We start from the raw sequence: 26,584 nt of genomic DNA on the forward strand, positions 1-26,584 counted from the left end.
AGTCTCAATGCTATAATTCCCCCATCTTGTATTTACTTTATAGTGATAATGAAAAATCTAGTTCAACTGTAAAGAGTTTGCATTACACTTTTAAAAAATAACTAAGATTGGGACCAGAACCAGAGTAATAGTACAGTGGTGTAGGGCATTTATTTTGCACATGGCCAACCTGGGTTCAAGCCCCAGCATCCCAAAGGGTCCTTGAATCTGGCAAGGAGTGATTCCTGAGTGCAGAGTCGAGAGTAACCCCTGAGCATTGCTAGGGGGGAACAACAAAATATTACAGTGCCAGGTTATCTACCTCAGTAGTAGAGTGCATATTTCAAAGGATTGAGGCTTTGGGTTCAGTCGCTGGCAACCTTCCCACAAAAAAACTCCACAGAATTACCCAACATTAGTTCTGATCTCAATTTTTCTTTTAATACTCCAGCTTATTTATTTGTTAACTTATTTCCAACTCCTGAGCCACTTTTAAAAATGCCATAATTTATGATATCCTTCATTACTTTATAAAGTATTTATAAAATCGAGTCGCAGCGCCCTCGGACATAGAGCCGTGGCAGCAGTGCGTGCATTGGCTCATCCACTGTATGGTATTGTCAGCCAACCACCCGTGACCTGGGGCTCGGTGCAGGTGTTGGACCCTGCACAGATCCTCCGCAGAGGGTCCTGCTCTGCCAGTTGCTCAACAGTCTCCGGGAGCACTCCACCAACCTCAAGGAGATCAACCTCAGGCCACAGATGTCCCAGGTGCTGCCCAGAGATGCAGGCAGGTGTGTTTGTCAGTGTGCAGATTGTTACATGTCAGCAGACCAAAAGCTTACATTTGGTACACTAGGAACCCCTGTAAAGGCAATTCGAGGTCATTCCAAAAGCCTCTGTCCCTCTCGGAGAGCCCTGCAAGCTACCGGGAGTATCCGGCCTGCACAGCAGAGCCTGGAAAGCTACTCGTGATGTAACTCAATATGCCAAAAACAGTAACAATGGATGGTCCTCATTCCCCTGATCCTGAAAGAGCCCCCAATATGCCATCGGGCTACACTAGCACGGGACAGGAATGAATGCAGACGAACTGGCACCCACTCAAGCAAATCGATGAACAATGGGATGGCAGTGATAAAGTGATGTCTATTAAAAAAAAATACGTACAAAAACAGTGCATCCCTGCCCCAAAGCAGAACTGAAATAATTTATTTTGTATCGTTTGTTATGAATAATCTGCTGAAAATGATCCAAAAAAAGTTTCTTACAGGAAAGTGTGTGAAGCACCTTACTCCCATACTATTTCTCTGCCTAAGGGAAGATCTTAGTGGGTCAGGTTTAGGCTTTTCCTTAGAAGTTTGCTAGATTTGTTGCAACTTTCAAAGAAATCAAAATCCATTCCCCTATTTTAGAATCAATGGAGGGGCTGGAGCAATAGCATAGCAGGTAGGGCGTTTGCCTTGCACGTGGCCGACCTGGGTTCAATTCCCAGCATCCCATATGGTCCCCCGAGCACCACCAGGAGTAATTCCTGAGCATAGAGCCAGGAGTAACCCCTGCGCATTACCGGGTATGACTCAAAAAGAAAAAAAAAAGAATCAGTGGTAAAACATTCTAAAGCTCCACTGCTTCATCTTTTGACTACTCACCTTCACCTTTAGTAGCTGCTAATGACATACTTATTTGCTTTATTTATTTGTTATATAATCTAATTAGCTAGAATACAATAAGCTTTCCCACATTCTACATAGAAGCAGAAACTGAAAAAATTTGTCAGTTTCAAGAGAGTATACTTAGATAAACTGATTTCTAATTTCTTAAACCACTAACATAATTGATACTATATTATTAAGCAGAGTTCGTTCTATACACTTAGATGAGTGAAAACACAAATATTTTTGTGATCACTAAATCAAAAATCTTTAATATCAATATTTTCATGTCTGTAGCATTACAGTAGTCATGCTCCCCGATCCAAGCATACCATGTGTTAAGCGGCAGTTAACTTTTTTGTGAACTAGCAGTTGTATACCACTGAAATAAAGAAATTTCATAATCCTAAATTAGGAAAAACAAATAAACTCCAGACTTAGGGTTTATTCACTAATTATCCCAGAATGACTCAGTGCAGTAAGGATTTCAACTCAAATACAATACAACCAGATGAAAGGAATGGATGCAAATGGCAGCTGCTACTCAGCATGTGAAAATGTAGGCAAGGTACTGCTGTAGCATCAGGAAAAATGCTAAGATCTATGTATCTTTTTAATTATCCCAGTAGTTAACTATTGACTACTAGTTTTTAAATGCTATTTTAAATTCTGCATAGACCAAAGCACAGCTGCAGGCAAGAGACAATCTGTAGGATTCCAGCTTCTAAACGCATTTGCATAAGCTTGCTTTCCACATTTTTAACTATTATGAGATAATCTTCTCATGTTCTCATATGTTAAAACTCTAGTGTGCCTATTATCCCATACATATTTATATATACCACAGCCTATGTGAAATGATAAAATATTGTATTTAAGAATTTTAAGTAGGGGCCGGAGCGATAGCACAGCGGGTAGGGCGTTTGCCTTGCACGCGGCTGACCCAGGTTCGATCCCCGGCATCCCATATGGTCCCCCAAGCACCGCCAGGAGTAGTTCCTGAGTGCAAAGCCAGGAGTAACCCCTGAACATCGCTGGGTGTGACCCAAAAAGAAAAAAAAAAAAGAATTTTAAGTAAAAAAAATGTTTCTACAAAGGTTTTATGCATCCACCTTAAACACACAGGTAATGAAGATTAAAAAGTTATTATATATGCTTTTTTTGAAGGCATTAGTAGTCAGAGAACAATGGTAATATCCCATCAAAATGGTACACTCGTCAATCAGTGAAGAGTTATTTGTCTGAAACTGGTCAGAACCTTTCTGCCAGGCACCTATGAAGAATATATTAATGTACCTGCAGGTTCCAGTTTATTTCTTCAGGGTAACCTCAGCATTTTCATTGTTTTAGTGAGAAGGCCGAGAATAAGATCATTCATAAAACCTAATAAGCCTTCATAAACCTAAGTCATTTTTAATAAGGCCATCAATTTGTCAAGATCTAAACAAACAAATGTGTAACCTAGCTCTGTTAGGCAACAAAGAACCTTGTGAATGACTTACTCTGTAGTAGTAACAGGAGCTAAGGGATCAAACTCCATGACTTCGTAGTAGTGGGGTGGCTGAAGATCATTTTTAGTCATTGCTTTAGGCAAAAATAAACAGTAAACATTATATTTTTTGAGATGTGCATAATTAATATTCTCTTTATGATTAGACTTCAAACATATATTCTAACACTGACAACCAGCAACAAATGCATTGGTGTCCAAAAGCTACTTTTAAGGACAACAAATATACATGGAACACAAATATTTCCAAACTTCAACTAAATACTCAGTCTTTAGTGAGTGGAGTGATAGCACAGGGGGTAGGGCGTTTGCCTTGCGTGTAGCTGACCCAGGTTCGATTCCCAGCATCCCATATGGTCCCTGAGCACTGCCAGGAGTAATTCCTGAGTACAAAGCCAGGAGTAACCCCTGTGCATCACTGGGTGTACAAAAAGTAAAAAAAATAAAGACTCATTTATCCTGGTATTCAAAATAAAATTTTCAGAGGCCTGAAAGAGTTCAGCGGGTAGGGTATTTGCCTTGCACACTGCCGATTCAGGTCTGAGCTCCAGCATCCCTATGGAAACACCAGGAGTGATTTCTGAGTGCAAAGCCGGAACCCTGGAGCATTGCAGGGTATGGCCCCAAAACAAAACAATAAATCAAAATATATTGAGCAACATACAAACATTTTTTAACACCTCCGATCATTGGTCATAATGGTAACTGCCCTGATTTTTCTCCAAGTTGCTTAAAAAAATACAAATGTACTCCTTTAAATTTTCTTTTTAATGCATCTATCTTCAATTACCATACTTCTGGCAGACCCATCTACCCCGACAAATTTCTAACATCTAATGGAAAAAAGGTCTCAATTACCTGGATGATTGCTGGGCAAGGGTGGTGGTACCTCATTTGATGTTGTTGCTGGAATGTTCGGTAGACTAACAGGCTGTAGTAATACTGAACTTGGATGTCCTAGAAACTGAAGAAGGCACAGAACATGTTCAAATAACATATTAATCTTTCCTTATTAGACTTCTAGGCTTCCAAGTGGCACTATTCCAAGAACCACCTGTATAAGAATTAGTAGTGATCAACTGCAACCTTTAGTCTTACAATAGCATATGAAAACTTTGGTTTTATGCCCATTGTACTTAATTTCCTAAAACACTTTTTAAGTGGTACTTAAAAAAAAAATCGGGACCATATGACTCAGTCTAGCTTTTGTTTTATGCTTAATATAAAAATCTGAGTTTTTCAAATAGAAAAAAAATACAACAAACTAAACTAGAAAGGAAAAAGGTAGGGACAGCAAATCAGAAGCAGTAAAGATTCATCTTAATTAGAAATATTTCTCTTTCCAATTATCTTCATTCATTTAACAAATATGACCTGGGAAGCTATTAAAAGTTCCAAGCAAACTATGAAAAAATAAATAAATAGGTCCATGTCCCTCTGCCTACCTGGGACAGACAAATATAAACATATGTCAAAAGTAAATTTTTTATTTTGAGCCACACTTGGCGGTGTTCAGGGGTTACTCCTGACTCTGTACTCAGGAATTTACTCCTGGTGGTACTCAGGGGACCATATGGGATGCCGGGGCTCCAACGTGGGTAGGCTGCATGCCAGGCAAGCGCCCTACCTGCTATACTATTGTTCAAGCCCCCAAAGTAAAATTTATAGATTTAAAATTTTGGTTCATGAGAACATCCACAGAATGAGAGGTGAATGAATGCTCCCAGATCTGGCTCTTGCCCAGTACATTTTAGCCTACTATGAACTACCTCTTACCACTCAAACATGAACCTGTACAAATTCACACTTCCACGACAGGATTCATGTCAAGACAGCAAGCGTGGTAAGAAAGCAGCAGATTAAGGGGAAAGGAGAGCTGGGATGCGGCTCTGAGCACAGCTGTCTGAGTAGCCTCAGGGCTGGACCCGTTAGCTCAGTCCTGACTCGGGAGCTCTCTGAGGGGCCAGGGACAGGGTCATTTGCTCTGAAGTGGAGGGAGCAGAGTGAGCCCATGGCGGGTGCGGTGAGGAGAGGCAGCAAAGGAAACATTTAGATCAGCGTTGTAAGTCCTACTCCCAAGTCAACTGGAGCAAGGAAGAAAATAATATCCTCGGTGGGTTTAAAAGCAGACGAGTAGTGAGGTTTTACTTTTTTAAAAAAAGATTCCCCCCAGTTTCTGTGCTGAGAATAAGTTGATGTGGAAGGACGAGGTGCAGATGGAGATAAATCCTGTAGGGGGGCAACCTCCGGAGACCAATACAATATTCATCTGATGAGTTGGGATGGAGGAGGAAGTGGTGGGAAGTGCTGGACAGAGATAGATTTCAAAGGTTAAAATAAACAAACAAACAAAGAAACCAAGCATGATTTTCCAGTGATTGACCTGAGCGATAATAATACTGGAAAAAGGTCATTTAGTGGTGTGGCGAAGGCTGCAGGAAGGGCAGGGCTGGGAAGAAATCAAGAGACATTGTTAAGAGGAAGGTCTTAAGTTCCGAGTTTAGGAGAGGCGCATGGGCTGCAGATAATTACTCGTAACTTGCCAGAGTCTAACTGGTGGGGGGGGGCTGAAGAGATAAAAGAGTGGGTAAGGCTGCTTTCACACAGTTCCCTTGCACACAGCCAACCTGGATGTCCGAGCACAGAGCCCAGAGTTAGCAGTGACTCTTCACCACTGCTGGGAGTGGCCCAGAAACCAAACAATAATCATCTGGGAATCTGGTGAGTATATCCAGACACAAAACCGAGCATAGAGGAACAGAGACAGGGAAGTCTGAGCTCTGGGGCGCCCACATCCATAGCTAATAGTGGGGAAGGGATAAATGGGGAAGAAGGGGGTAAAGAAGTGTCAAAAATGAGTGCGGGCCGTGGGGGAGAGGGAGATAGTTTTCAAGGATGGAGCTTAAGCTTGACATGCTGGAGCCCTGGGTTTGACCACTGGGTGTGCTGGCCCCTCTCTCCATAAATAAATACATGAATGGAATCTCTTAAACCACAGAGAAGAAAAAAAATGGAACTGATCAATATGTCGCTTGCTGCTGGTAGACTAGTAAGGGCAGGCAGAGGATGACAATCCTAGACTCAGGGGTGTGTCCTTCACTATGTGACCATGACGAGAACTGTCAGCAGAGTGCAGGACTGAGGGCCTTCCTCAAGTCTTTCGAAGAAGAGATAGGAAAGAAGTAGAGAGAGCAAATGTCAACTACCCTCAAGGGTTTGTGATCCTTCCACCAACCTAACAGATGACAAGTGACACTCTCCACTGGTCCTTCTTAAGAGTCAGAAGACGACAGGGCCAAGTCCTGCAAGGGCTGCTTTAACGTGCCATAAATGGAAACACTGGGCAGAACACGGGATTCCCGGTGGGAGCACCACCCCGGCACGATGACCTGCTGTCGGTGCACTGCTAGGGAAGGATTTCGTTACTTACATTCTCATAAGCAGAACCCGGGGCAAGGTTTTGGCTGGTCCTCTGGGGAAACCTAGGATAGTGTGATAACACAGTGTGATTACCCTATGGTGAGAACATGAATGTTGAAAATAAGATGGCTTTCTTGGACCAAACAAAACCCCAAAATGTATCCGCAGACTTCTCCTTCATACACCATTTACCATTTGTTTGAATGCCGGTAGCTCATGATGCCCAAATGCCAGAGGGCAGAGAGAAAGCACTGGCCCTAGCAGCATGCGTACTACACCTTCGTTTCCATCAGAGCAGTTATCGCTGCCGCCATTCCTGCAGGGCAAGCGACAATGCAGAGCTGGGGTCATAAGGACCACTTCTGGGTCAGGTGAAGTTGACACACTTGCTCTCTCTCACTGAATGCAACCAGGAAGCCCAGGCTGGATCTAAAGGGGCAGATATTTGAGGACTAACAAAAGTACATCATCATAGGCTGCCAAAAAGACAAAGACAGGCATTCGATCATCTCAGAACTGTTGGCAAAACTTACCATTTTGGGGGCTCCCGGTCTCCCCTGGGCTCGATACTATGAGGCTAGAATCAGTCAGACACAAGCTCCAAGAAAAACCCTCTGGATCATAAAGAGCAGAAGACGGGGGGAAAAAGCACCTCACAGTTGTTCTGGAATTCTAAACTCCACCCCGATCTGTGAATCTGGTAAAACGTTGGATTTGGTGTGCAGAATACAAAGCTGCTGCAGGAATTCAAATTGAGCACTAGGTGGCGCTCAGGTAGGAAAATCTGAGTGGCTCTGGCAAAGGCTTTGCAATTTAACTGACACAGGACCCAGGGCACACAGGGCACACGGTTAAAATATGAACCTAATGAGATTTGAGGTTGTCTGCCCATGACCATCAAAACGACATTCTCGACAGGATTTAACTAAAAGCTGCAGTCTCGTAACTTTAAACGCGCCCAAGATACAATTCAAAACTAGCAGGCATAGGCAGAAATGAGAAAATTCCAATTTGCCAGAAAAGACAATCAACAAACATTGATATCAAGGGGACACAGATGCTGAAATTATCTCACAGAGACTTTAAAGAAGTTCCTGTGTAAACGCTGCTTCAAACAACTTTGAATGCTCTCAAACGCTCTGGGGGAAAATGGAAACAAAGTCTCTGTAAAAGAAACTAAACGAAAAGCGCCCATGGTAATTTTAGAAAAAATATGGTAATGGATTTTTAAGAATTTACAAATTGCGCCGAACTGATACTACCGTGGATGACGCGAGTTTAATCCCCTGCACCCCACATGGTCTCCCAAGTCTGTTAGGAGTTAATTTCTTTCTTTCTTTTTTGAATGCAGGAGTACTGCTATTTATTCAGCCATGATTAAGATGACTGAATTGGTCATGAACTCCATAGGAGTTAATTTCTGAGTGCAGAACAGGAGTAAGCCCTGAGCATCATTGGGTGTGGGCCCAAAACAAAACAAACAACTTTTACAGGAAGAGCTCAATAGAAAATGAAAATGGAGGAAGTAGTGAACTTGAATACAGATCAATAGAAATTACTCAATCTTGGGCTGGGAGAGATAACATAAGATAATAAGATAATATTAGATAATATAAGATAATAAGATTTTTGTGGCCAACTTACGTTCAATTCCTGGCACCATGTACAGTTCCCCAAAGTACCACCAGAAGTGATCCCTGAGCACAAGGCCGAGAGTAAGCCTTGAGCACTGCTCAGGTATGACTTTCTCAAGCCTAGTAGTCTCCCCCCCAAAATAAACTACTCAATCTTAATAATAGAGGACTACAGGATGAAAAAAAGAATAAGATCCTAGGGAAACAATGACAGAAGATCTAACAATTGTGTCACCAAGATTACAGGACAACAGTAGAAACATCTCATGCTGAAGAACTATCTAAGGGCAAGAAACTTGTCAAAATTGTAAAGGGACATGAACCAGTAGACCCTAAAAGACCAAAAGATAAGTGTAGTGGGATGAACCATAGCTTCACATTATGTTACTTCCTAACTGCCAGACTGGGAGAATGTTTCCTTCTTAAAGAAAAAGTTTTTACAGATGTGATTAGAGCTCTGAAGATAAGGATACTATCTTGTCGTATTCATTGAATTCAATCCTAAATCCAATGAAGTGCGCTCTCTCGCTCTCTCGCTCTCTCTCTCTCTCTCTCTCTCTCTCTCTCTCTCTCTCCTCTCTCTTTCTCTCTGTCTCATATTTCAACACCGTGATTTGCAATGCTGTTAACAATAGAGTTTTAGACAATGTTCCAACTCCGACCAATTCCTACCACCAGCGTCAAATCCACTCGTGTCCCAAGTCTCCCCCCAACAGCCCGCCCTGCCTCCTTACACTGATGCAATCTTACGAGTGAAACGTTGGAGGAAGCAGAAGGGCATTTGAGACTGAGAGAAGAAGAGAGATGTGAATGCGGTATGAAGTGGAGTGAGCAGCCAGCAGCATGGGAAGAAGCCAGGGACACTGGCCTGAGAATCTGTGCCAGGCCAAGAACAGCCCCTCTTCCCGTGGAGCTGCAGAGATTTCCAGTGGTTTCTGCCCATGGGAAAAAGAAATACTTGTGGTTCTCAATAATTTTGTATGGTTATTTTTTAATGGCAACCACAGGGAACTAATAGATCCAGCAAACTCAAAACAGAAAACTATGTTCAGACATGTCACAATCAACATGTTCAAAACTGGGGAAAGACCCCCCCCCAAATATAAAAGCACAGACAGAGAATCGAGCACATTATCTTTAGTCAAGGAATCCCTTTGAATGAATGTAGATTTCTCCTTAGAAACCATTGAGGCCAGCAGAGTCACAAGGTTGAAAAATTGCTGAAACAAAAGAGCGATCAACTCAGAATTCCACAAACAGTGAAAATACCTGTCACAACAAAAATGAAGATGTTCTCACACTTATCTCATGATGATATATTATCACGATAGCTGAAAGACTTTCACTGCCAGTAAACTGCCTAAGAGAATGGCTAAAGAGAATATTTTCAGTGAAAGAAAATTAGACCAGAAGGAAACAAGAGCATAAAAATAATGTAAGAGGGACTGGCATGTGGCTGACCTGTATTCGACCGCTGGTACCCCAAGTGGTCCCCAAAGCACTTCCAAGAAAGATTTCTGAATATAGAACCAGAAGTGAGCCCTGAGCATTGCAGGGTATGGCCCCTAAACAAAACACAACAACAACAACAAAACACAAAAACAAATCCCCAAACCCCCCAAAAGTGAATATTGAACAAATATAAGACTATTCTGATATTTCTACCCCAACAATGCATAGATGACATATAACCTATATGATATATACCCTATAACAAATATGATAATATGTATAGTCTATTTATGCATATGTGTGTATATATACATATATATAAAACCATAATCTAAAAGAAGTATTTTTATGTAAGAAGATTCCAATATTTTACTTCAAATGCCAAAATACCAAGTCAGTGAAGTAGCTTAAAGGTATTTCTGGCATGCAAAGGACTCCATGTTTGATCCCCAACACCACATGGTCTCCCAAGTGCCACCAGATAGAGCACCCAGTGCCTGGGGAGGCCCCTATCAAGGACCAAAAAAGTCAAACAAGGGTCAGAATACTAGGTCTTTACTAAAAGGTTAAGCTATCTATAGCAATGCCCAGAGCAACCTGGTACTCCTACCATATAAAATTATACGAAGATACAGGGGAAATCAAACTATAGTTATAGGAGTGAAATCAAAATAGGTAAAGTTAAATACTAAAAATATTCAAATAATTCAAGAGAATCCAGAAAAATGAAATGGTGGTGGGGTGGAAAGGGAAGCCTAAAGGAAATAAATAGGAAACAGATGATGCAAAAGTAGGCCCAAGTCCAAACATACAATTATATAAAATGCAAATCATCTAAACATACTGATTAAAGACAATACTTATTACAATATATTCAGATTCATGAAAACTATAAACTACAAGAAACTCACTTGAAATATTTGGTATAGTTAAAAATTAAAAAACGGAGAAAAAGCTTTGCACACATACCACTATGCAAACATTAATCAAATTAAAGTTAGAGAGGGCAGAAAGAGCAGTTATATTAGTATCTCAGTAAACATTTAGGCAAAGAAAATTATAACGGACAAAGAGATAATATACAATTATAAACAGATCACTTCACCAAGAACACCTGGCATTCCTGAACAAATATACATACACTTAATATAAAAGCTTCAGGGTCTGGAGCGATAGCACAGCAGGTAGGGCGTTTGCCTTGCACGTGGCCAACCTGGGTTCAATTCCCAGCATCCCACATGGTCCCCTGAGCACGGCCAGGGGTAATTCCTGAGTGCAGAGCAAGGAGTGACCTCTGTGCATCGACGGGTGTGACCCAAAAAGCAAAAGATATATATGTGTGTGTGTGTGTGTGTGTGTGTGTGTGTGTGTGTGTAAAAGCTTCAAATTACATCAAGCAAATGCCAATTTCACATCATCTTTCTTATGAAGATAATCTTTCATATTAACTTTCTTAGAAATAATGTATTTCTTAGCCATTCTTGAAAATAAACAAACTATAGTGACAGAGAAAACATCAGAGGTTCCTGTTGGCTGAGGTGTGTGTGTGTGTGGGGGGGTGATTATAAAGAAATAAGATAAGGGCATTTGGGGGGCTGGTGAAATGTCTGCCTGACTGGCATGGTTAAAACATAGTTAAGAGTCATGTAACTATCCACCAAAGGAAAAAAGGGACAATTTTGCAATGTGGAGATTTAATTAATAAACTATTATATGAATAGGAACTGAAATAATCAAATGTCTGGCATTAGACAGAGGCCAGAGTTCATTTTTTTGCAGGTAGCTATCCAGTTTTCCCAGCACCACTTGTTGAAGAGGCTTTCCTTGTTTTACTTTGCATTTCTTGCTCCTTTGTCAAAGATTAACTGGCCATATATTTGGGGGTCTGTGACAGGATATTCATCTCTGTTCCACTGGTCTGCAGGTCTGTTTCTAGCCCAATACCATGCTGTTTTAATTACTACTGCTTTGTAGTAGAGTTTGAAGTTGGGGAATGCCCAAAAGTAGAGAGAGAGTATTGTGAATATTGTCTTCCATGGAGGCAGGGGGAGGGCAAAGAAGGGGGAGGTATACCGGGGATAATGGTGGTGGGGAATGTGCACTGGTGGAGGGATGGCTGTCTGATCATTGTGTGACTGTAACCCAAACATGAAAGCTTGTAACTATCTACCAGTCACTGTCATCCTGTTGCTCATCGATTTGCTTGAGCGGGCACCAGTAACATCTCCATTGTGAGACTTGTTACCATTTTTGGCATATTGAATATGCCACGGGTAGCTTGCCAGACTCTGCCGTGCGGGCAAGACACTCTTGGTAGCTTGCCGGGCTCTCCGAGAGGGGCAGAGGAATCGAACCAGGGCCAGTTGTGTGCAAGGTGAACACCCTATCTGCTGCGCTATCACTCCAGCCCAACCATCTCACAATGATTCAATAAAATAATAAAAAAATAATAATAAAATGCACTTGAATTTAATTTTGTGTCTGTACTCACTGGGAAACCTTTGGTAAATTAATTTTCCTTAGGTTTGTTTTCCTAATGAAATGAGAATGAAAGGGCTTCTACCTCAGAGGCTTTAGTACAAGTACGAGTAAATACCTCTTACTTTCCTCTTTTTTCCCTTGGCTCTTGGGACATACCCAGTGGTGCTCAGGGATCACTCCTATTGGGGCTCAGAGAACCATATGGCATGCAGCAGAGAGAATCTGGATTGGCTGCCTGCAAAATAAGCCTACCCTTGGTACCACTGCTCTTGCCCCCTCTTCTTAGCCTGTTATACATAAAAATAATAAGCTGTACATAAAAATATGTGACCCATGACTTTATCCCACCATCATTACCATCATTATTGTTTTGTAAGCATCCTTTCTGTAAAAAATAATTCCATCACTTATTTGTTCTGTGATATAAAAATATAACACTGCAAGCACAGAGGAGTGAAAGAAAATACAGAGCAATCTAATGTCTGGTTTGGGCCCTCCTCTGTGATCTCTGGCATATGATTAACATTGATAGAAGCTTTAGGAAAACTCTGTGCTTCAATTTTGACACTATAAAATAACTGGCTTAATTATAGTTTCACTCACATGTAAATATTTTTTGAAAGTTAGGAAACATAATAGATACAAAAGGCTTAGTCTAGAAAAGATAAAGTATTCCAGAAGGCCAACAATTTGACTTTTAAAAGTTTACCCAAGTGATTTTTGTGTGCAATTATGCTATGAGATCCACGTAAATCCAGGGTTACATAAGTAATATAAGCAATTATTACCTAGGACTTTATTATGTGGTTCGATAGAGATGCCATAAAGATATTCCATCTCTACATTCACTCTTTTTCATATTATCAACCAAAATTTTCAGGGTAAAGGGAAACAAAATCAGCTGCTGTAACTACTTCCTAAGGAACCTTATTCGAGATGTGTCTCCAAGATGACAGCGTTTGTCATGACTCACAGTCAACCTATCCAAGGAACACGTCAGCCACACACAACCACTGTCCCTTTCCAGCTGTGAACCTTTCCATTCTCTTCTTCTTCCCTTACACTCTAAGCTCCTTTTCTTTCCAATTTGATTCTCCTTTCTCATTCTCCTCCCTCCACCCTCATTCCCCTTATATTGTTGGTTGTAGGGTTGTAGTTTGTGACAACATCACACCTGGCTATCCTCATCGATCATTTCTGGCTATGCTCAGAGAACCACATGTGGGGCAGTGGGTCACACCTGCATCAGTCACGTGCAAAGCAAGTGTCTTAACCCTCCACACTATCTCCCCAGCCCTCTTATTCCCTTTAATATGGAAAAGTAACTCAAAGATAGGATACATAAGCATTTTAAATAAAACATAGGGTAACTTAAAAAAAAATAACTACACTTATATACCTATCCTTGAAAAACACATTTTGTTTTTATATCAAACTATGCCAAGATACGTTGCTGAGAAATATAAAAACAAGGTTCAAAATAAGTGTGTAGCATGCTGTTTGACTTAATGAAGAGATAATTGATATTTACTTAAACGTTCTTTGGAGTAAGCAAGTAACTCTGCCACGTGGTGGTGACCATGTGGGAACATGGTGACAGGAGAAGGGATGAGATCAAGCTTGACTTGTTACCTCTCTTTTGTATCACAATTATATCTGAATCACAGAAATTCCTGATTAAATAATTGCATGTTCATCTAAAATAGCTATAGTTTGAGTTTTAGGAAGAGGATATCGGCTTTGATAGAAAACAAATCCCATTACTGTTTAGTTTTGCCCCAGCTACACTATCCTGCCCCTCATGGTCTTAGATTAGGATGCTGCATCCTTGGACTTCTGCACACAAAGAAACAGTATTTGTATTTTTTTTTCCCACTTTCTTACACACAAGGCAATTAGGTACACACACACTACTTCTTCCTCCAATCCCCACCCACCCTCATTACACAATAGTGACTGCCCCTTAGGAGAAAGCTTACTTTTTCTTACTAGGTTTATGGTACTATTGTAGCCATGATTATTACCCATCCCTAATGGGTGGCTATTTGTGTTGGTTCCAAGAATTAGCTATTGCCCAGATGTTGTAAAGAATATGCTCTAAGCATCTCATTTTGTTTATGTGGACGTAAGTTCCTATAAATGAAAATGTAAGTGCAAAGGAAAATGCATTTATGATTTTAACAGATATTGCCACTTGTGCTTCCCAAGAACTGCACAATTTCATAATCATATCTGCAGGCAACAAAGCACATTTTATCCAACATTTGGACTTCTGCACATTTGTGTGGATAAAACATTTTATTAGAGTTCATACTTCAATAACTGTAAGACTGAACATCACTACATATGTTTTCTGTAATCCTTTCTTTTTTGGTAAATTGTATCAGATCACCAGACCTGCTATTCAATAGCTACATGAACTTAGGAAAGTTCTATTTCCCAAGTCTTTTCTTCCATACATGAGGAATCATGATAACATCATTGACCTAGTATCTTTTTGTAAAGGAGAAATGAAATATATAAAAAGTGAGCAGTCCATAAATGAAACAGCCACTGTACTCCAACTTAAAAAAAAAAATTTAGTGGGTTTGGATGCATGCAAGGCAAGCACTTTAATCCCATACTATCTCTCCAGTCCCATTCTTTATAACATCTCTGCAGCTCATTTCTCTTCCCTCTTCTTTGTCACTTTATCCCCCCTCTCTGTTGCTACAACTATAAGAGAAACAGAGACAATAATTATTGCAGGCTTATTTGGTACCAAATGCTGTATGAAGATACAGCATCCCACCAGGAACATCGAATAATCCTCAAAATATTCTTAGGAGATAAAGGAAGAGTAAATGTAAGTGCTGAGACTCTAATTCAGAAAGTCTGGTTCCTAAGTCTCTCCTTCTTCTAGGACGTCATGTTCTGTCATCTATGAAGACTTGGAATGTAGTGCCCTCACTTCTATCATTGATATACTTACAGGGGAGCTCCTGGTTCCAAGGCAAGCAAATCCTCCTGTGTATGAAGACTGGGTTTCATGTTGGTTACGACATGTCTTGGAGCACTGGAGTCTAGAATGCAAAATCAATTTGTTGTTTAGATTTAAAACACTTTGTCCATTGTTAGGTATTTTTCCATAGTTTTTGGGAAAAAAACCTAAAAAACCCACCAAAAGACAGAAATTGAGATATTTCTACCTCTATGAAATCATGTGATTTCCTAAAACAGAAATTTAAAAGCATTACTTGGGACAAATGGAAAGAGAAGTTTCCTGCAACCGAAAGAAAAAAAGTGTTGTTACTATTGTATTGGGGTTTCTAAAATTTCAAGCTGGTTCATAATGCAAAGAATTTTACATGTCTTGTTCAGCCAACCACAAGAATGAAAAGGCAGGATATAGTCTACCATACCTCTGCAAACTCTTGACTTCTCATAATCCTAAATGAGTCATACAAAGGGGATAATTACTCCTACCCCCTCTGAAAATGTCAGATAAAATCTTCAGAAGACTCTTTCATGTAAAAGACTCAGAACAGGGGCTGAAGCGATAGTACAGCGGGTAGGGCATTTGCCTTGCACGCGGTTGCCCGGGATTTGATTCCCAGAATCCCATATGGTCCCCTGAGCACCGCCAGGAGTGATTCCTGAGTTCAGAGCCAGGAGTAACCCCTGTGCATCGGCAGGTGTGACCCAAAAAGCAAAAAAAAAAAAAAAAAAAAAAAAAAAAAAGACTCAGAATATTGGACCTAACTATAAGGGAAGATTAGAAGAAAAACGCAAATTCAGTCAAACAAAGAATTTTGACTAGAGAAATCTTACAGAAGAGGAGGAAAAAAGAAAAAGAAAGAAACTAGTCCCCAAACTTAGGGATTTCAGAATTGTTTTTACTATCTTACTTTGTAATTTCCCAAACTTTGCGGGGAGGGGGAAGGATAATAAGATAATAAATAGGATTAAAATGGGCCATATAATATACAAGTAAGCCAGTAGGTGATATATATAATACGGGTCATTTACATTTAAGCAGCACTTTTAGTTTTGAAATTTGCTGTTGTTTGTTTGGGGGCGACAGCAGATGTGCTCACGGGCTATTTCCAGCTCTGGGCTCAGGAGGGTTCCCCAGCAGTGACTGTGAGACCATGTCTGGTCCCAGGGAACTGAATCAGGTTTGACAGGATTCAAGGCAAATGTAGTAACACCTGCACTATCTCTCGGCCCTCTTACTTTTCTTAAACTGAAAAACAAACAGGAGAGTGATCTGAGGGGCAGGTAGCAGTGCAGGTCTGATGGGTTAATGCTAGGGCCAAAGTGGTGTGCTCCGGACCCAGCAGTGTTGGGGGTGACAGGAGTGATACCCTGAACACAGGCCCTTCCGCACAAAAGGCATGCAAGCCATCCTTTGTGCTATCTCCCAAGCCCCTTCAAACAGAGCTTTACAGTAATTGTCATTCTTGGTTTATGAGTAGGTAAGTCTCAAAGGTTGTCTGGCTGAACAGTGACAGAACCTCTGACTCAAACGTCTAAGTTTGCCTCTACATTTCACCACTCTGTGGACGAAGCCTCATTACTCCTGAATCTCTCCATCTACATTAAACATTCCCTTACCTTTTGCTGAAGTATAGTAGAGAAATGCAAAGAGACAGTGTGTGGGGTTCAAAGCAGATTTAAAGATTGGCCAAGGAGTTGAACAACCTCGAGAGAGCAGGTCATGCAAGTTCCAGGAGATTCTAAGCCAGTGGGATGAGTCTTAAGAACTTCCTCCCCCAGACACATCCCATTCTTGAATTGGGTTTGACCCAACCAATTGCAAGAATGACATCTCCCGTTAGTCAAAAAATCACTTCCTTCTCAGGCTGCATTTAATCATGAGACCAAGGAGAACTACTGCACATCAAGTTCTTCTGCTGGTGTGAAAAGGTCCAAGTGCTTATTTACTTAAGTCTGAAAGCTGAGCATTCGCTGTGTTGCGGTCCCCCAGATAGGCCCGAGGAATGGGAGGGCTAGGACTTAGGTCAAGGAGATCACAGGATGGGGCGGAAGGTTCACTGGAGGTCTGAAAACAAAGCAAGCAAAAACACAATTCAGAAGACATGTCAAAAAAGTCTCTCCCCAAACACCAAACACTTTGCTTCAGAGAAAGATCCTTGGGGGGGGGGGGGGGGCGCTGGAGTGATAGCACAGCTGGTAGGGTGATTGCCTTGCATGTGGACAACCCAAGTTCAATTCTCAGCATCCCATATGGTCTCCCAAGCACCGCCAGGAATAATTCCTGAGTGCAGAGCCAGGAGTAACCCCTGTGCATCACCAGGTGTTACCCAAAAAGAAAACAAAAAGAAAAACAAAGATCCTTATATGGATGCATTTTGAGACAATGAATTCCTCAAGCCATAAACAATACTCATAAAACCCAAATCACACCCTCTACATGGGTGCCCGTAACTTTTTACTAGTAACCTAATTATTAATACAGATACACCACACCACCAGAATGATTCTACATTGTTTGTTAATGTCTTTTTTTAAAAAGGATTTTTAGTAATCCTTGTTTCTGACTATAATCCAATGGTATATTTTATAATACTATCATTCACTTACATTGGCTTCTTCTCTCTGGTTTGTATTTTGCTCCAAAATTCTTTGTTGGTTTCGAGCAAACCTGTTTGAGTAAGTGAATTCAAGTGTTAAGAACAAAATGGAAAATGCTATCGTATTTAACAAATTACTTTTATGCAAATATTTAATGACAAAGACAATTAGCTTCATTCCCACTCAATTGTAAGTAACTTCACGGATTAAGCGCAGAACCCCTCACAGTCATTTAATAACTTTTTTTCCTGTATCCAGATAATGCCTTCAGAAAAAAACTAAGGAAAAGTGTTTAAAATTAATAACGATACCATCACCTAGAAAAGTTCCTCACTAACATTATATGTTTCCTTCCTATTTTTTTTTTACAAGTTAATCTGCTTTAAAGTTTGATGAGATCATTCTTTGACTACATAATTCACCTCATGAATCTATAACACATTAACTACTATATCTATTACGGGGAGACTTCCAAGTGGGGTTTGGAGCCTGGGGGGCCACTCCCAGTGATTGGCCAACCAGGCCTAAGGTTCAATGCAAGGACCCAAGGAAGCGGTATTGCTCAGGCTCTGTAGTGCTAGGGTGAGTGGACTAGTGGGTTATCTGGGCTGGCCTGGCAGTGCCCAGGAACCTATAGGGCCACATCTGCAGTGCTCAGAATCACACCAGAGATGCTCAGAGGACCATATGCAATGCCAGGGACCATATGCAAACCTAGATCTGCTGGGGCCAGAGCGACAGTACAGTGGGTAGGGAGTGTGCCTTACACATGGCTGACCTGGGTTCGAGCCTCAGTATCCCAGATGGTCCCCACAAAACTGCCAGGAGTAATTTCTTAGTGCAAGATAGGGGTAACCTCTGAACATCACTGGGTGTGACCCAAAAAATCAAAACAAACAAACAAAAACCTGGATCTGTTGCATGCATTACATGTGCCTTAATAGCTGTTAACCTCCAGTCTCACCTTTATTCTTAATCTTAAATATTAAAGTGTTCAATTCTGCCATTATAAGTTTTTCATAAAAATTTGAAGCCATTTAAATTTGACTGCCTCACTACTGGATCATCCTTTTTATAAGATACTCGGTACTCACTAAAATCACTAAACATTACAAATTTTATTTTACCACCCACACCCTAGGGGTCAAGGAGAAAGTTATATGTAAGAATAAGTCTGAAAGAATAGTGAGGTTTGAGGAAGACGTTCAAATTTCAAGCCTCAACATTATTATCTAAGAATAGGTCTCCTGGCTCTCAGTCCTCTATAACTTTTGAACCATCTTATCAGAAAGTTTATCTCAGGGGCAAGATACAGATCATGTGGAAATACTTTACCATGGAGTCACTTTAGAAATACTGTATTTAGATGAAACACTACTATGAACCTAAACTTTGAAGTCTAAAATCTTGTAAGAACATGTATATAGATAAAAGGATTTTCCCCCTTTCTCAACACACATTTTAATTTTTTCTACCTGCTTATGACCTAGATTTATTATATGCTAATTAGTTATGTTCTGGATATGAATAAGCTTCTCATATAGAGCCTCAAGTAACAGGTTTCCACTTTCTTATTTGCATACCTTTCCATGGATGCAAACTAGTGAAGGGTTTCTGGATTAGGCTGAACATATTTTCCATAAAGGATCCCTGTAAATCTTTGCAGAACTAAGGGCAAACTCTGATGTGTAGACTAATGCCCTTCATCCTGCAAGATATCCACAGCCTAGTCAATGGGAGAATAAAGATGTCAAGTTAGATCTAAATTGCACGGGGAATAATAGTTGCAGATGCAGGCAGGAGAAAGATTCTCAGTGAGGTCACCTATTTTGGTACTAGAGATGGAATCCAGGTCTCACACATGTAAAGCATGCACTCTACCACCAAACAACCTAGACAATTAGCTAAAGACTCTTTTTTTTGGTATGCATGGGGGCACATCCAGATGTGCTCAGGGATCACTTCTGGGGGTGGTGCTCAGGGGACCATCAGCAATACCAGGTATCAAACCAGGGTCAGCTGTGTGCAAGGCAAATGCCTTATCCCCATCCTAGCTCTCTGGCCCCATGAGCTGACTTCTACCAGGGAGGTTATCTTGGGCTAAACGAGCCTCAAAGACTTGAAGTGTGGTAGAGAGAGGCAGGAGAGGGAGCAAGAGACACATAATGAGGCTTTGATGATGAAAGGGTCATAAGCCAAGGAAAGCAAACAATCTCTAGAAATTGCAAAAACGAGAGGCACCATGGATACGTTGGTTTTAGCCCAGTGAGATCTATTTCATGTACCACTGTAGTACCACCATCTGTTGTTCATCAATTTGCTCGAGTGGGCACCAGTAACATCTCCATTGTGAGACTTGTTACTGGTTTTGGCATATTGGATATACCACGGGTAGCTTGTCAGGCTCTGCCGTGCGGGTGGGATACTCTGAGTAGCTTGCCGGGCTTTCCGAGAGGGATCTATTTCATATGCTTATGCTTACAAAATAGTATCATGTTTTTGTTGCCCTAAGTGGATAGGTTTATGGTAATTGGTTACAGACACTTTTGAAAATGAACACATCAGACTAGTTTCTTTTCTGAAGGCAAGCATTTGTCTGAATCACTGAGATGAAATGTCTTTGTCTCACAATTTACCACTGCTGCTTAGGACACACACACAGTTCACAGTGGAATAAGAATAAGCTTTTCACAGAAGTGACTGAATCTCTCCATAGCTAGATCAAATAAACACACATTCCCTCTTCTCTGAGGAAGCTTTAGTCAGCAGACTTGTGGTTTATAAGAAAATTCTCAAAAATGAAAACCAGAAGGCAGCACTTGACTGAAGCCATACTGTTTTTCCATGGATATTTCTTCACTTCCAAAGATCTTTACCACAGGAAACAAAGAGCAAGAACTATGAATCTGCTGGTGTCAGGAAGCATCAGTCTCCGGATTTACCTACTTACATTCCATGCGCTAAAATACCTTCACAAGAACAATCACTGTCCCTGGGGCCAATAAATATGAGTGAAAGGAAGAACATTCAGATCTAGTAGTATTATTTCACCAACTATTTTGGCTCATTCATGATCAGTGGGGAAAAAAATGTCAGTAAATTAAAAGGCACAATGGGACACCGAGGGAGAGGACAACAAAGTATTATTTATTATGTGTCAACGTCCCTGCATTCTGCTAGGTGCTTACGTACATGATTCTCATTTAATTCTAACAGTAAAAATCACTCCCACCCACATCACCAATTAGTGATTCTTCTGTAATAGACAAGAAAAAGCCCCAAGTGTTAGAAATGGTGAAGCAACTTGTCTAAAATAATCAGTGAGATTCCAGGCCTGGCCGCGATTCTTTTCCCTTCTGTCACACTTGGTCTCATTCCTCATCAGCTGATTAGAAACAGTCACCATGGCAATTCCACATTTTTAGTAGTTCTCAACAGATCTGATTCACCTGGGAAAGACACCCCCTACCCCCCCGCAGCCGGAGCCACACAAGGGAAAACTATCCCCCCCTCAAATCCCAGTACTATTTATTCATACTGAAAAACAAAAGTCTAGAAAAAACGGGGGAGGATCTTAGAAGTTCATGAATTTCAATGAGATGAAGGCCTACAGATGAAATGGAAATAGAGCAGGAGACTGTTTGGAGCTATAAGCTCATACAACATTCCACATGGAAACTCAGATCAGAGCCACGTCTCAATCTAAGACTATGTCCAGTGTGCTTGAGCTTTGGGGTACAGGCTGTCCCCCACTGTCTATCATACCTCATAACCACCACAGATTTTGTGCAGAAAAGTGGGGTGTGAACATCACGTGCAGCAAAATTTCAGAGATTTGGGGGAAATGCCAGGTGATTCTCAGGGCTCACTCCTGGCCCTGTGCTCAAGGATCATTTCTGGAAGACTCAGGGGACCATGTGCAGTGAAAGGGATGAGACTCGGGTCGATCTATCTCTGTAGGCAAGCTTTAAAAAAAAAAAGTTCCAGTATCACTTAAAACAGGGTATGTCAGTTACGTGGTGGTTCGAGACAACACCGTCTCTGCCCTTAGTTTCATCAAGTCCAGCTCCGTGTGTAGAGGTTTTCTTCAGTGGCGCCTCCTTATAGAAGCCTCCCTTCCTCCTCTGAGCCTGGATTAGGTCCTGCTGGCGTTCACGCTCAACAACTCTCCTAGCCATCTGTTTCACTGCGTCTATTTTCATCTCAAAGTGTACTCTTTACAGATATGATTTAAAGTGCTCCCTGATGAAAGGCTTGCCAATTATAATAGATTCTAGGACCGTTATTTTGATGAATGAACAAATGAGTTAGAAAGAAGTTTAATTCCTGAGTAAGAGAGGAGTATAACAGAGACCATTAATGCAGCTATTAAAAATAATGACTTCCCCAAAATGTTTAAAAATGCAGGACACATGCCAATGATATAGTGAATAAAAGTCAAGGGCAAAAAATATATATACAATTCCTTTATATAAGTTACAAGTATAAATATGTATAAAACATGAGAAAATTATGAGTATTTAAATTTTTGTTCCATGTGTATGTGTGTGTGTGTGTGTGTATTTTTGGCTATGCCAGGTCTAGACAGGTTCTAGTATTTCTGAGCCTCATCTTCTTTGTACTTTTTTTTTTTTTTTTTTTGCTTTTTGGGTCACACCCAGCAATGCACAAGGGTTACTCCTGACTCATGCACTGAGGAATTACTCCTGGTGGTGCTCAGGGGACCATATGGGATGCTGGGAATCGAACCCGGGTCGGCAACATGCAAGGCAAACATCAGACCCGCTGTGCTATCGCCCCAGCCCCCTTTGCACTTTTCTTCATGGAAATTTTCTTCAATAAAAACTACATTCCTACACAGCAGTTCTTTTTCCTGAGCTGCTCTGGTTTTATACAGACTATCTTCTCACCAATCATAATATTCTCCCTCTTCTCAATACTTTCCAATGTTCTTCATCTCACACCAACCTCCCCTCCACAGACACTTTATACCAGTCATATCTTTAAGTGCTTACAATGTGATCAAGTGTAGACAAAGAGGGTTAAGTAGGACTCAACTCAGTGCTCACAGGTCAGTGTGTGAACACTGTTTACACTGCCAAGAGTGCTCAAGAGTGCTACTAGCATGACTCAGGCACTGTCCTACTTGAAAGACTTATCGCAAAGACTCTGAAAGACCCACAACTTCCTATGTGAAGAGGAAGGCAGCCTTGTGTTGAACTTGTTCCTGACTGTTCAGAGCATTCCCTTTTTAGACACTCTCTAAGAATGGTGAGTAAGTCCTGTCGAATCTAGAACTGGCACAAGACTGGGGAAAGTACCCCCACCTGCTCACCTCTCGTATCCAAGGATGGCATTATTCAAATCCTCATTCACTTGAATGAGCTCAACAGTCACGTCTTCATTCTCCACAATCACAAGCAGATCCATGATCCTTTCCTGCATCTCTCGACCCGTCTTATAAAGTTTCTGTCAGAGGGAGAGATTTCATTTTCCATGTTAGGAGTGATCTATAAGGATACCTTATTAGCCAATATGTAGACACGCGAGTATATGTACATGCTTGAGTCATCTATGAGAAATACCAAGTATTTAACTATGGTAGCTTGTTCTTCTCTTTTCAGCAGTGAGTAATGATTTGTTTTCACTTAAAATCAAAAAAGAGGGGGCAGAGAGCTAGGACAGTTGGTAGGGCATTTGTCTTGCGTGCAGTCGACCCGGGTTCAATCTCCAGCATCCCATATGTTGCTCCAAGCACCACCAGGAGTAATTCCTGAGTGCAGAGCCAGGAGTAATCCCTAAGCATGACAGATGTGACCCAAAAACCCAAAAAATAAAATAAAAATTAAAAATGGGGGACAGAGAGTTACTATAGCAATAAGATGCTTGCTTTGAATGTCACTAACTAGGATGTGATTTCTCACAACGCATACAGTCATTCCGGCACTACCAAGAATGATCCCTGAGTTGCAGAGGCAGGAGTTAAGTCCTGACTACTATCACGTGTGGCACACAGACAAAAATTTTTAATTAAAATGTGCCATAGGACAATATAGTATCCTGAAAGTAATGCTGAATTGGAAATTAAGAGAAGTATGTGGGAAATCCAGGTATGTGAGAATGTGCCATGATAGAAACAAAACCCAAAATCTGTTTTCTAGTTTGATAAATGAGAATTATATTGCTTGCCACATCTCTCTCCAGGGCTGGTATAAAAATCAAATGAACTGTATATAATGAGGAACTCTGTAATTATAAAGCACTATATAAAACGTAAAATGCTGTTGCTATTATTAGAATCAGAAGAAAAAGTTGTTAAAACACATTTACAGCTGCATAATCTTCCCACTATGTTTTAATTAAACATTTAAACTTTACAGTTACCACAGGTGAATGTGTTCAAAGATAAACTAAACCAGATTTTAAAAACGACTTATGGGGGCTGGAGCAATAGCACAGCGGGTAGTGCGTTTGCCTTGCATGCAGCCAACCTGGGTTCGATTCCCAGCATCCCCTATGGTGTCCTGAGCACCACCATGGGTGATTCCTGAGTGCAGAGCCAGGAGTAACCCCTGTGCATCACCGGGTATGACCCAAAAAGAAAAAAAAAATAACGAAAAAAAAAACCGACTTATGAATACAAAAGATTTCTACAGATTATTCAGAGTAGTGGTTCTGAACCTTTTCACCTCTGGATCCACATCAGTCCATGGACCTACTACTGAAGCCTATTGCCCCACAGTGAGTCAGACAGAACATCACTGTCCAACCTTCTACATAGCTGTGGGCCACCACTGGTAGCAGGAAAGCACTAACCCAAAACACTGCAGCAAGCACCTTGCCACCTCTCCTCACACCAGCTTTTTCTCATAATCAGAAGCCCACACTATAGACATAACTGATTCAGTATCTCCAGGGCTGAGTTAAAAACCCACTATAAAAAAAATCAAGGATCCCAAAATGTCTTTTTTGGGGGCCAAACCTGGTGATTCTCAGGGCTTAATTCTGGTTCTGCGCTCAGGGATCACTTCCTTGAAGGGCTTAGGGGACCATATGGGATGCTGGGGTTTAAACCCAGGTTGGCCATGTGAAAAGCAAGTGGCCTACCTACTGTACTATCTCTGCATTCCCCGCCCCCACCCCGCCCAGAAATGTTTCTTAAGTACGCTAAAATTTGAAAACTGCTGCCTTACAACATTCTTCCTTCCTAGACAAACCTTCAATAAACTTGAGCAGCATTAAACTGATGGATTCATATTTCTTTAAATTCACCTTGGTTAGAATTCATCCACTGAGCTGTACCTTAGCATCAGGGAAAAAAACGCAACAGGGACAAGTTTTCCCTTTCAAACTAAAAGCAGTAGGACTGCTAAATCATCACATTATTATCTGCTTCTCCCCAACTCCCAGTCCCTTTAAAAAAAAAAAACCTGCTGAAAAACGTACACTTCACAAAACCGTTTAGAATCTCAAGCCATGTATTACAAAACTCCTGACAGGGAATCTCTAAATAAATAAATCAAACAATTACTAGCTGGCATTTAGACTCAGAGGTAAAAGCTGCTACGCCTGCACAAAATTCTAACAAAAAGTACTTGGAAGACAAAAGGAAAGGAGAAGGACAGAAAAAAAAAAAGAGACAACCATAGATGTCAGATTCCTGCAATATGCAGCTGGAAAAACTATCCTAACTGCTAATGACTTGGCCACTATCAGAGTAAGTTTACCAACATTTTTCTTAAAGATCCAGGCCTTAAAAATCTTCTGCATATTTTGGTCTCTTTCTCTCTCACAACCAACTCCTTTATAAAGCCTCCTTATAAAGGCCTCTTTTTAAAGTGCAAAGGGTATAGACTTTAGACCTGCTAAAGCAAAGAGCCCTACCCTATACATACTTGATATGGGAGTTGGTTAAATTTTAGCCACATAATATATTTTTTATTCCTTCTCTACAACAATTATTTTAGAGAAGAGGAAATGGCAAGGCTGAAACCCTCCCTGTGTCTGGCCCGGAAGGGGGATAGTCAATGCATGAGTTAGAGGTGCCAAGGGGAGGTATTATTAGACAGTAAAATAGCTAATACAATCTTGTAATACCGGTACCCTTCCCCACTGCCTGATATGACTCAAAGAATAAGCACAGCCTCGAATCTAACCCCACACGCATGGAAATTTTCCCTCTGTTCTGGCCTAAAGGAAGCTCCCCCCCAAGCGTTCCTTCCCCTTGCTCACTGGCAGCCTTGCTAGAGCAATGTCAAGATCAAGGAAATACAATGGCAGTTAGAGGCCTGGGACAAAAAAAAAAAAAAGTGGAGAAATTAATTTGCAATGAATCTGTGGCCAAGATCAATAATTCCTGGTCACGTGAAGACCTTCCCTCTGGCCTCTCCAGAGGCAGGCGGAACGGAAACATGAAAAGAGCAGCACGTCTCTCAGCAGGCTGAGAGAGCAGGCCTTGAAACGCCTCTTCAAAAGCCGGCCCACTGTGATCCTGGCAATTGATGTCTGTCTCGGAGGAGGGCCCCAGCCATCTGGAAACAGCGCAAAGATCAAGCTGCTCAGACCAAAAGAACCGGTCAGAAGTTCCCTGCAGCAGGCAGTCCTGGGTCTGGGGCTGTGGCTGTGGCTGTGGGAGCCTGTCAAACACAGGACAACAGCTGGTGGTGCATGCGTGCAGTGCAGAGCTCCTGGGGATCCGCCCTCCTGCCCTGTAGACCCTCTCCCAACCAGGCTGGCTTCTCCAAGTCCAAGCGAGTTGAACAATCAGTTCACAAATCTTCACAGCAAAGCAGCACAGGCGCTCATGAAGGGCTTTCTTTCCTGATTTCCAGATGGCTCCTACCCCTCTCTGAGCACTCGGGAATTAAGGAAGACGA

At 41.2% G+C, this 26,584-nt stretch overlaps 1 protein-coding gene across 5 annotated transcripts in view; it reads right to left on the reverse strand.

The window, feature by feature from the left end:
- TOM1L1 (target of myb1 like 1 membrane trafficking protein) overlaps nucleotides 1-26,584 on the reverse strand; it is a 52,576-nt gene that overhangs the window by 2,157 nt on the left and 23,835 nt on the right. For 2 of the 5 annotated variants that reach the window (XM_055131033.1, XM_055131032.1), the window contains exons 8-14: nucleotides 23,044-23,177; nucleotides 17,718-17,778; nucleotides 17,058-17,175; nucleotides 15,103-15,193; nucleotides 6,575-6,626; nucleotides 4,003-4,108; nucleotides 3,137-3,218 (exon numbers count right to left, since the gene is read on the reverse strand). In XM_055131033.1, the coding sequence (XP_054987008.1) occupies nucleotides 3,137-3,218; nucleotides 4,003-4,108; nucleotides 6,575-6,626; nucleotides 15,103-15,193; nucleotides 17,058-17,175; nucleotides 17,718-17,778; nucleotides 23,044-23,177 (644 nt within the window). Of the gene's footprint in view, nucleotides 1-3,136; nucleotides 3,219-4,002; nucleotides 4,109-6,574; nucleotides 6,627-15,102; nucleotides 15,194-16,727; nucleotides 17,176-17,717; nucleotides 17,779-23,043; nucleotides 23,178-26,584 lie in introns of those variants that run through there. The other 3 variants (XR_008629185.1, XR_008629184.1, XR_008629183.1) reach the window with 2 other exon arrangements.

Source organism: Sorex araneus, chromosome 3, assembly GCF_027595985.1.
Source record: "Sorex araneus isolate mSorAra2 chromosome 3, mSorAra2.pri, whole genome shotgun sequence".
Classification (NCBI taxonomy): Eukaryota; Metazoa; Chordata; class Mammalia; order Eulipotyphla; family Soricidae; genus Sorex; species Sorex araneus.